The sequence below is a fragment of the Diplotaxodon limnothrissa genome, linkage group LG11, assembly GCF_057381915.1.
Source record: "Diplotaxodon limnothrissa isolate DT_005_m linkage group LG11, D_limnothrissa_male_GT1.1, whole genome shotgun sequence".
Taxonomy (NCBI): domain Eukaryota; kingdom Metazoa; phylum Chordata; class Actinopteri; order Cichliformes; family Cichlidae; genus Diplotaxodon; species Diplotaxodon limnothrissa.
In genome coordinates this window covers 33,471,660-33,483,685 of record NC_140606.1, presented here as the reverse complement: position 1 = coordinate 33,483,685, position 12,026 = coordinate 33,471,660, and the positions used below count along the sequence as shown (strand labels likewise).

Sequence of the window (12,026 nt, the reverse complement as noted above, 5' to 3'; positions counted from 1 at the left end):
TGGTTAAGATTTTCGAGCTGGTGTGTCCAGAGAACTGGTGGAAATGAATATAAAACAAAAGAGCTTTGTTTAAACTGCTAAACTGTTAAGTGTTAAAGTACACAATCTTTATCACTTATTTCAAAACTACACGAATGAATACTTGACTTAAAAATAAATAATATCCACATGTATTGTTAAAGGCACGCCGTTAGGAAGCCATCACTTATTATCCATGTAAGTTTTTGAAGCCTTCTTAGCATCTTAAGCTCGATGTTTTGTTTCTCTGCCCGCAGCTTTACTGTTTCGGTCGTCTCGCTGCTCTCATTACATCATGTTTGGCCGCAGCAGGCAGCTGTTCCCAAAGAGAAAAACTCAGCTGAACCAATTTCAAAAGTAGCAGACAGGCAAACCCATTTAACCCCTAGCTGGTGAATAACTCAGGGCATCTGCAGCTGAAATAGAGACAAATGAAAAGAAAAACTGAACCCTTGAATCACTTCGATGAAGTTATCCGGGAGGTTTATTTTTCTGCAGTGTTTTGTTGCCAAGGCTCACATCGCTGCAAACCAATACAAAATTTGTTCTCAGTGATCACCTTCATCCTATCATTAAATCAATGCTTCTATCCTGAAGGAAGCAGTCTGCCACCATCCTCAGGGCACAAGGGGTCACTGAATGGTGAAAATTATGTGGCTCATGGTGTCGACTTTACAGTCACCAGATGTCAACTAAGCTGAACATCTATGGGATGTTTGGAAATTCCATGTCAGACAGTGTTGTTCACCACCACTATCAAAACACCAAATCAGGGAATACATCATGAAAAAATTGTGTTCATCCCTCCAGTGGAGATCTTTGACTTTAAAGCTCAGTGTTCATGTGGACTGAAGCAATTTTTCTTTACTGTTTTTGCCTTTTCTTTATTTCAAGTTAGTGAAAACCAAAGAAACTTTAGATATTCATCCTCTGGACACAACATGCGCCTGTATTTCTACTGGATATGTAAGTTTGATCTAAAATACCTTCAGGCAGTCAGGATTGAAATTAGTGGAAATAAAAAGAAAAGAAGTAATTGAATAAATTCAGCAAATCAGAATCAGGCAGCTAATGAGCTGTCTGCTTTTGCCGGTAATTTTACAGGCACTGCGATAATGTCATCACGTGCAGTTTCATTGCATTTACTGTAGTGATCTCTTTGGTGTTGAGTTGTGTGAGAGTTACACAGTGCCATCTGCTGATTGGAAAAATGTCCGGTGGCTTTAGTTCTGTTTCCCAGTTTAACTAGACCGAGCTGGTTGCTTGAATCGTGAATGTAAGATGGATGACTTGATATACACACACACATTATGTAATCAGGCTTTCTGCATTTCAACACAAACCGTTCCTTAAATTTGGACGGCAACAACATCAAATATAGCAACAAAACTGTATGTTTCACAAACTTATCAGCAGACTGATGTCAAAATTTTGGAAACCTCCAGTGTGATGAGAATTGTTGAGGCAGAACAACCCAAAGGTTAATGAGTATTCCCTCAGAAGTGCTTCACCATGAATAGAATCTGTCATTAAGTTTAAACAGAGCAAGACATAAAATAAAAATGATGAAGAAGGATGTGCTGAGTGATGAATGTGCAGAGATTCAATCTTCAGATCTTTAATTGATTAATAATAAGCCAATACTGATTGACATTCAAGCGGCAAAAGAGATGCAAAATGACAGTTTTAAAAATGCATAGCAAATAGAAATATTTAATTGCAGTTTTTCATTTCACTTTTGTGGGCTGCTAGATATAGATTTCATATCACTGTTGGAACTTATTTAAATGCTAGATGTAAAAAAAAAAATGTCAGAGGGAAAAATGTGTCTCTGGAGATGAAGACTGGAGTGTGCAGGTGCATCTCTGAGGTGAAATTGGTCACTATTACCATGGAATAATAATAATAATAATAATAATAATAATAATAATACTTTAACATATATTCCTGTATATACCTGTTTTTGTGAAATACTCGGGATGCGTCTACCACCACGTCTATTACCACAGTACCACCAGCATGTGGGGCTGCTTGCACACGACATTAACACGGCAACGCCGAAGAAGTTTCCATGTGCTTACGAAGATTGTCTATGAAGACGATGCGCACTCGCTACCACGCTTTCCTGTTTGCTAGCCCGTAGTGGAATTTATTTTTAGTATGATCGTAAGCCAAATATTAAGATTTGCCTTAATATTTGTCTTTATTATAGCTTGAGTGTAATGTGCCAAAATAAAAAAAATTGTGAAAATGATCGAAAAGATTGTCACGGATAAAGGGTCGGAGTGAGACCTCTTCTTTGGTTTATATTTCCAGGCGTTAACAACAAGCAGAAAGCAGAGACTGTGGAGAAAAGCTTTCTAATCTTTGATTTGTTAAAAATAGAATCGTAAGCCTTTAATTTTATCCCATATACGTACAAAACAGACATGTCGGTTAATTTCTGTTAAAATCTCCTGGTGTGTGTCACTTTGAAACCGTTTAGCTTGTATTATTTACAGTTAGCTTAGCTTCCAAGGTTAGCTATGTTTACAGAGCTCAACAGCATCCTGAACGCCACTCCAGACAGCTTCACTCAGGTAAGGAATGCAGTATTTTCAGTCTCACTTTGAACACTACTTTACTTGTAGTCGTGTATTTGTAACGAGCTTAAGTGCACTGCAAGTTATCCAGCGTCATTAAGTGCCACAATGCCCATCCTACAGGGGGAATTTATTTTAGTGTCTGACAGACAGAGTGATGCCTCTTTCCTCATTCACCACTTCCTGTCTTTCTACCTGCGAGGTGAGGTGTAACTTGCCACAGTATTGTCATTTTCTAGCTGTCTGTTTAACAGCTAATGTGTTTAATCTGTTTTTTTGTTTGTTTGTTTTTTTGGTTTTAGCGCGATGCAAAGTGTGTTTTCTGGGTCTGGTGCAGTCCTTCAGTCACTACAGTGCAATCAGTCAAAGACTGGTGAGTGTTAACTAACATTTTCTGCAAGAAAACATCAAAACCACTGGCATGAAGGGCAATTTCCATCCTTCCCCAGTGAGCCACTGTCATTAAAGACATGATATCTTATTCAAGATCTAAATCTATTTAAACAAGGATCAGCAGCAGAATTAAAACGCTTTATTAGTGACACAACAGGAGTCAAATATTTTTTTAAAAACCTCTTTTTTTGCGTGAAATGTGTGTTCTCAGGGTGTAAGTTTAACACAGGCAAGGGAAAAGGGTCAGCTGATTTTCCTAGAGGGCCTTAAGGAGTCGCTATCTATTTTGATTCCTCAAGAAACCACAACAGGAAGTCAAGCCATGGACTTCCTCAGGTATAACCACTGTTCTTACTCATAACTTTCATTGCATAATTGTCACGTATTTAAAAAAAAAAAACATGTTAACAAAAAAAAAAAAACCTCAACTGACTTTAGGACTAGTCAGACAGCATCACCTCCTTTGTCCCCAGAGATCCTACCGTTGGCCTGCAGAGGCTGTATGAGTTTGTGCGGTCCAGTGTGAGCAGTGATGGTGGTGGGGAGGAAGGGGTGGAAGAGTGGGGTCCTCCCGTTTTGCTGGTGGATGACGTCAGTGTGCTTTTGAGTCTGGGGGTCAGCGCTGGAGCCGCGCTGGACTTCAGCCACTACTGCAGAGCCACAGTCTGCTCTCAGCTACAGGTTAGACCAAAATGCCCTTTCATTAAAAGTCCTCTCCTCAAATTAAACTCAGTGGATTCTACAAATACTCTTATAAACATGTCTGCACTGCAGGGGAACATAGTGATGCTGGTACGCTGTCATGGAGAAGAAGCGGAGGATGATGGAAGTGATGAGGGATCAGAGTGGCTCCTCAAGGGCCTGACCCACCAGTGCAGCCTCACTCTTCATGTACAGGGTCTCCCAACTGGCTACTGCAGGGACATACACGGTCAGGTATGTGTGTATGTGGATGCAAATTTTCTAATTCAGACTGAACACATCAGAGACACAGATCTGCTCATTATCCAGGTGTTTAGATTCAGTTAACAAGTCAAAATCGATTTGAGCTTTCTATGTTATAGAGTTACAAATATTTGAACAGAAAGAGGGTAAAATGATTGTTTTTGGTAACTGTGATTAACATTTTTGTAATTAAGAACATTATTACTGACTAATTTTCTGTTGATTGATTACTTTATTAATCTCATTTCAGCTGTACTTGACAAAATCCATCTAGTGTCTATTTCTTGTCCTTAAACAGTATCAAATTTAGCACAAGGTGCACTGTTGTTTTTCCAGGTGGAGGTTTGTTGGAGGAGGAGACGAGGCGATGGGCAGCACACACAGAAGAAGCTTTTTCAGTACAAGGTCCACGATAAAGGAGCCTCCTTCTTTGCTCCTGGGACATCCAGCGCCGTTCTCTAGTTATACCCTTAGACACATTTAGTCTCTTTTACGTGACAACAGAACAACCACTGTTATGTTTTCATGTTGCGCAAATAGCAAATGCTGCCAAAGTGGTTGGTGAATTGGCCATGGCTGGTCACTGCTGTCAGCAAACAGTGTCTGGATCCCAAACCTTGTGATGGAAGGACATTGTGATCCAATTCCAGACCTCTGAATCTCCAGAGGATAGAGTTATTATCATGCTGACTCGTGATGTTGTCATTATTTGGTCGATTTCAGTGGACGACTCAACAAAATACTCAGAATGCAGGATTGCTGGTGGTTTGAAAGAATCTTGTTAATGAATAAAAGTATTATTCAAAGAACAGTTTTGTGGAGCCGTGTTGCCAATGAATGTTAATATAATAAAATCGAATTCATTTTTTCTTATTTAAATGCACACATTTTACAACAACAGTTGTCTCAGGGTACATTACATTGTAAGAAAAACACACAAGTAAAACATGTTTGGAGAGAAACCAAGCCTACCTCATGAGTAAGCACTTAAAAACAGAAAACTCAAATTTTACTGGAAAAATCCTCTGGCAGAAACATACCTAGGGAGGTAATCCACCTCTGAAGGCAGACACCTGGAGATAGGTACAGGTGGGAATAGTTAACAATGATTAAAGCCCAAATGAGCCCAAAGAGTAAGAAGAAACAATCTTAATTCAATCTAATAGTGGTACTTGAATGCCTGGAGTATCCTCAGTGGTCACCTAAGTAGAGAGGGTGTCACTTGAACCCAAAATGGAAAGCTCTCCATCACATCCTAATTTTTAAAACTTGTAGTTGTGAGGAAAAGTGGTCTGTTGGGATAGTATGGAACTACGTGGTCTTCAAAATATGATGGACCTAATTAAGCGCTGTATAAGTGACGAGGATTTAACAGGGAGTCAATGAACAGAATATTAGAGAGTTATGAGCCTCCTTTGTTCATATTAGTACTCTTGATTCCTTCAGCATTTTGGATGAATTGAAAGGTCTTCAAAGATATCAGGGCACCTGATAAGAATTCTTCTGACTACTTCCTTTAGTGTTCAGCACAGCAGATCATCTGCCTCGATCTCACCCTATACCTAGAGTCCTCTCCTGCCACACCAACCCTCTGCTTGTCCTCCTTCACTACATCCATGAATCTTCTCTGTGGTCTTCCTGTTTTGCTCCCTCATCCTTGGAAGCTCCATAGTCAGTATCCCTTGTCCAATATAGCCACTATACCTCCTTCTCAAGCTTGTCCCTCTAACTCTGACTACAACCCGATCTGTCTCTCTTATGTACTTATTCCCGGCACCTTCAGCCCTGCTTTCTGTCTCTTCAGTGCAACCGTCTCTGACCCATACATAAAAGCAAGTTTCACTATAATAATAAATTACAATAATCTAGCCTAGAAGCCACAGACACGTAGACTCAAACAGGAAATTGGTTCCTAAATTTGCACAGGATGCCTAAAAAGTCGCCATCATATCCACTAGATGTCCCCACTGTAACAGCGTGCAAGTTGAGAGGTCGAAGGGGAGAGGTTTCATTGGGATATGACAGCCAGTAACTGCTGAGACGGTGCGTCTATATGTTGGCGTTTAATGGGAGGCATATGCGTTAGCATTTAGTAAAATCTGGAACCGAAGGAATAGAGCGATTGCTTACCAGTTCAACCACGAGGACAACATCAACTACAACAACAGCATCATTAGGAGGGACTCTGAAATTTGTCCAGGCAAGTTGAGCTGCGCACTGCTAGCATTAGCTGTGAAACTTAGCTTCGTGTAAGTGTAAAGTACCGGAACTGTTGAATTATTTATTATGTAGGTTACTCAATGTTGCTATGAATGTAGCGTTAAAGCTGCCGTCTTCGGGCTCGAATAAGCTCATAACTTAAGTGTGGTACTTACACATGAACCCGGAACATCTCAGAGCGCACTCTAACGACGTGCTAACACCAAGCATGCTACCTGTAGTTTTACTCTATTATGCGCCGTTGTTGGAATCAATCTGTGGTACTTTATAAGCGACAGCTGTGTTAATTGAGGTATGTTAACTGTCACAATTTGTTTCTTTTTTAAGCTTAAAGCGTGGGTCCATATTGGGACCCGGGTTTATTTACAGCTAGCAAAGCTAATTGTTTGCTAGCAGGTTTAGCCTGAGCTTCATGACATCGTAAGTTTTTACATAATACATAAAACACATTGATCTATCATTATTATAGCTGTTTGTTCAGCACTTGTTTTCTGCTCTTATGTTTAAGGCATTTTAAGTGTTATTTAATGAACCATGATGAGGTAGCGGTGGATATTGCAACATCTCTGTTGCTTGTGGGGCTCGCACACAAGAATTTCACTCGCATGTGCTGTGCCAGTGTGCCTGCACATGTGATGTGACAATAAAAAGTGATTTGATTTGATTTGATATTGTCAGCTAGCCTTTTTTGCACATGCCATTTTAATAATAAAGCTAGATGCTCTCATATGGAATATAAACCTGTCAGGGCAAACGGTGAGATTTAACTGTTCCCTTTGAGGTTTTTAATTGCATGTAAACATAATTTATCATTGCTTCAGCTCGGTGAGTGGTGTCTTCTCGCTCAATTTGACATTTGTTGGTAGGCACTTTCTAATGTTAGTTTTTATAAATGAAATTAAGACGTGTGCATATTTAAACTGCACTTTCTGATTTTATTCATTAATCCCTGCCGGTTTCTGATTGTTGGTTTGATAATTACTGTGATTACCAGCAGGTGATATTGCAACAGGGTTGCATCATCCTTCTTGCAGTTGTTCATTGTCTTGTGATGGCTATGTCACAACCCTGGTTGCTTTAGTATACCTTAGAGCGTAAAGAAGACTTTAGCAAGTAATTTAGTATATGTCCATCAATTAACCAAGATATATTTCATTTTTAAAAACTGTATTTTGAGAGAGGTGCTTGTAAGGAAGTAGACCGCCTATTACGCACCATCTGTTATTCAAATGTGGTTACTCATTGACAGGACATTACCCTCTTTTCTCATCAGCGCTGGTTGTAAAAGTCGGCTCATCCATATTGAGCTGCTCTCTGCAATTATAGCAGGACTAATGGTCCTCAGTTATCAGAGGCGCATGCCTCAGAATTATGCAACTATGTCACTGAATTTTGATGCAATTATGCCACAAAGAACAGACACAGCTTAATGCTTGCTGGAATGTTTGTGGGTATTGGTATGGTGCTTGGATTTGCAGCAGTTTATGAGGAAATATTGTTTAAGGAATTTACATTCATGGCATGTGTTGAAAAGAGGTAAGCTTTGCGCTTCTAAATTTTATTGATAATTTGCATCTATAAACTCCGTGCACCATTTTTCTCATAGCAGCAGTCTTTTAGCTTTGTGCTTTTTGACAAAGTCTTACCTTAGTCTTAATCTGAAAGGTACACTAAAGAGGTCCACAATGATCTCCTTAACTGAATTTGCACTTGCAATGTGAAATGCTGTGTTTTGTGAGTAAATGTGCTGAGTTTTCATGTAAGATGCATACAAGCTGTTCTTTGTTAGATTATTTGTTTAGCACATACTCACAAATGCACATGGTTATTCATTCAGCTGAGACTTTTCCCTGACTTAGTCAGGAAATATTATTTGTGTTATATAATATATATTGTTTTTAATGTACTACAGCCATAGTGTTTGTTAGGGAACACCATCGTCTATCTTGTGATACAGAATAGGATTTCTGAATAATTGCTGGTCACTTGCCAAAAATGGCTGAAGATAAGAGAAAGGCTACTCCTTACCAGCACTTGACCTGTGACTGGTGTTAATATATCTGCCCTAGTTGTTACGTTTTACTTGTCAAGCCTCTCTCAAATACACCATGCTTTTGAGATGGTGAATGTCTTGGCTTGCTGTAACTGGCATAATAGTACGCTGGCCGGCTTTGGCCAGAGGAGGAGGGAGATGATGGGGGATGGCTACAGGTCCTGAGCCCTGCTCGCTGAGTTTCCGATCAGCTCAATCCGGGATTAGTTCACTGACGGAGATGGTGCTGACCCTTTGCCAAATTGGGCCTTACAGCTACACCCACTTACCCTGCTGGACAAACAACTGAGAGATGGAGGCATTCATTGAAAATTTTCCCTGGCAAGATGGCCCCTGGAACCAGGACCAGGTTGAGAGCAGAAAGTCATTACTTCAAAATCTGCCTTTAACGTTTGCTGCACCTATTGTGCAAGGTTACTAGGACATTGCTGTGTTTACTGTATGGAGTATTTATAACAGCAGATCAAGAGACTCCTGAGGCAAATTCCTCCCGGGGAATGTTTCCGCTGTTCTCGGGGGGACAAGCGGAGCAATTACACAGTCTGTCTGAGTCGAGGAGGGAGCACTGTGTTAACCACAAAGCGCACGTAAAGCTAAAAAAACCCACCGTTTCTGCTTTCAGGGGACTTCAGCGGGTGCAAGCCAGAGAGATAAACTGGTCTCCCATTGGCAGGTATGCTCTTATAACAGTCTAACTTGTCTAACAACACTGTTTGGTTAACAGTTTCATGCTGCTTATTGACATGATTTTAGAAGCTGAGGTGAGAGCGGGTGGATTAAGATACTGAACAAATCCAGCTGCTGTATGTGTGCCAGGAAACCCAGTTAAATATTTTTAATAGAGCAGTGTTTACACTGATAGGCAGCTCTGAACGTGCCGACTGAGTAAACAGGGAAACGAGAACTGCGATTGGAGGCCAATTTGGTGATTGCGTTTGTTGTTAAGTGAACCACGTTTACGTCAAAGAGTTCAGTTTTTCCACCTGAGTTGACATCCGTGTTCAAGCACAGAGTCATGTTAAGGGGGTCAGGCTGGAGAAATCAAATGTTGAATTCAGATAAGTCACATCAAACTCAGCAGTTAGTCTGGCAGTTTACATCATCCTAACATTAACATTTCTTTATTTGAACGATGGTCAATTTCCGGACGTTGTCATGATTGTGATTATTATTGTATAGAATGGAAACCAGAGATTATGATGCCAATCAGAGTTAAGAGTATGTTAACCTGTTGGTTGATCGACAAATTATCAGTGCATGGTGTCAGTTAAAAATATTTTTTGTGTACTTGTACATATCTCTGTCGATACTCATATAATGTGTATAAAATGTGCACCTATGCCAGAGAACAATTCTTCAGTTCCTATAATATGAATGAAAGAATGTGGTCTACACAACTATCTAACTTTTAAATTTCAATCGATGGAAATAGCTAAACAAGTTTGCTGGTTTCCTTTAGCTGTTTCCTTTATACTAGGGCTGCTCGATTATGGCAAAAATGATAATCACGATTATTTTCACTGAAATTGAGATCACGATTATTTGACGATATTTATTTAACCCTTTAAGACCTACTATAGAACCAAGTCCACCAGAGCTTATATTATTTTTATTTTTATTTTTTTACATGCTGTAGTGCCATTTGTGGGAGCATTTCAAGTTGCTATACATCAATACAACTGTTATAGCCCATATTTTAATAATATGTATGCATTAAGTGCATAGTAATTACATAAAATTCAAAAAAGTGCAATAAACTACAAAAAAAATTGAAAATCGCTTTTGTTTTGTTTACATATATTTCTACTTGGAGAAGTTTAAGAGGTTTATCCCTCAAAACTTTAAATACAATAAAGTTGCAAAAAATAGTTTACAACAACAGGAAATTTATTTTGAGTGTCTTCATAGTTTTATTTTGGAGATACAGCAATTTTTATATACTGCAGGAAAAACAAACAATCCTATGATGCAAATTTGCAAAGAAAACAGCAGGTGCATCATTTCACTGTGGGAAGTGTTACGAACAGCTGATAGGAACGGCAAAGCGTGTTTCTGGAATATTATGTTTTTGTTCATGCAAGCGCTTTTTATGCAATTTTTGCAAAGCTATATGTGGAACGAAACCGTGACCGAGGACAAGCTGATGGCATCAGATGTAAGTACAACTCCTCCGGTTTCATATGCAAAACAAATTATTGCGCTAGCTTACACGGTTCAGGTTCTACAGGGATTTAAAAATAGTTACGCAAAACGGAGCGTGCTGCTCTGACCGGCTTTAAAGGGTTAACAATGACTTTAAAAAAATAATATAAAATGGTGTGCAACACCACTGAAGTTTTTTTTTTTTTTTTAAACTCTTTTCAACCAACGGCAGTCACTCTCCAAATAACTTCTGCTTAGCTTTCCGAGCTTCCCTCGGGTCCTCTTAATCAGCGGTCTCCAACCTTTTTTGCGCCACGGACTGGTTTATGCCCGACAATATTTTCACGGACCGGCCTTTAAGGTGTCGCGGATAAATGAGGGAGGGGCTAATAATCGGCTCAGTCATTTTTAATGATCGTTGAAAGCCCAGATCGTAATCGTGATTAAAATTCGATTAATTGAGCAGCCCTACTTTATACCATATGGCACATAGTATGTGTGCTGTACCATGGCTGGATAAATTGGGATCATCAAAGTTACCTAAAAGTTCAGCTACTAGAATTCATTAGCATCAATAATGAGTATACAGGACTGTTGTATTCAGAGTTTCGGGGCATCCTGTTGTATGAAAAGCATTTTGTTCTGTTTATAGCTATGGAAATATTAGGACTGGTTCAAAGGATGATTCATGTTGGAAGACTGCTAAGAAGTCCAGCAGTCAGATATGTGTTCCAATTGCTTTCTCTGTCCAAAGGTCGAAAGATATTTAGGTGGTGACTAATGATTAATGACTTAATGAATTCGTCTTCTACAAATAGCTTTTCAGTACCTGTGTTGTTATTATTATTTTATTTTTTTATTTCTTTAAATAGTTAAACATTACCATCTTCCATTTTCACCATCATATCCTCCTGTGCATTATTATCTAAATGTAACTTTACAGGAAATTTCTGAGAAACAGTTGTTTCAGGGAACGTGGAGGTTGTAATTTTCCCCAGGTGTGACCAGTAAAGCATGTATGTTTCACTGCTGTACCACAGTTGGATATTTTCCACCGTGGGGAATGTGTCCACACCTTTTGGGCTACTGAATGAGTCGTGTGTTTAAGTGCTATGCAGCATGTGACCACAGTATGAGCTGGTTTGAACGAAAAAAACCACACTGTGCCTTTAGTTAGCAGTAAGAATGGCACCACAAGATGTGTGTAACAAATTAGTTTTCCAGGACAGAGCTTCTCAGTAACAGAGCTGACCTCTGTTTCTGTGTGTTAGTCTGTGGAGATGCACTACACGATTTGGCCTGATAAGAGAGGGATGACAATATTTATAAAACTTGCCTCTGTGCTGCTATTTTGTTCCACATGTGCTTACGTCTAAACAGTGACAACTGTGCCAGTTATTTAAAAATATGAAAACTGTTGCTTTTGTAATACATCTTTATAAGATTGCATTATTTAGACTGATTGGATGCAGTGTCAGCAATCTCAATATTTAAAAGTACAATCTATTTTCTCTGGAAGGAATTTATGCTTTTCTTAGACTAAAATATTGAAGTAAAAAAAAAAGTATTGTAATTTTGGATGTCAAATGTTATATGTCTGAAAAGGAAATGTCTTATGTATGCAAATAATTATTTATCAGTTATAAAACAGGATTTCACTCAGTTTCACTATG

At 39.1% G+C, this 12,026-nt stretch overlaps 2 protein-coding genes across 2 annotated transcripts in view; both read left to right on the top strand.

The window, feature by feature from the left end:
• Positions 1-2,403: 2,403 nt before the first annotated feature.
• On the top strand, positions 2,404-4,427 carry elp6 (elongator acetyltransferase complex subunit 6). The gene is made up of 7 exons (XM_085365864.1): positions 2,404-2,597; positions 2,724-2,802; positions 2,903-2,973; positions 3,205-3,329; positions 3,467-3,674; positions 3,768-3,929; positions 4,275-4,427. The coding sequence occupies exons 1-7, from the start codon at positions 2,544-2,546 to the stop codon at positions 4,398-4,400; spliced, it is 825 nt and encodes a 274-aa protein (XP_085221990.1). The 5' UTR covers positions 2,404-2,543; the 3' UTR covers positions 4,401-4,427.
• Positions 4,428-8,048: 3,621 nt separating this feature from the next.
• Positions 8,049-12,026, top strand: part of scap (SREBF chaperone) — a 29,744-nt gene continuing 25,766 nt past the window's right edge. Inside the window, exon 1 of the mRNA XM_085366654.1 lies at positions 8,049-8,884. Within this exon, the coding sequence (XP_085222780.1) occupies positions 8,709-8,884 (176 nt within the window). The 5' untranslated portion in view covers positions 8,049-8,708. The remainder of the gene's footprint in view (positions 8,885-12,026) is intronic.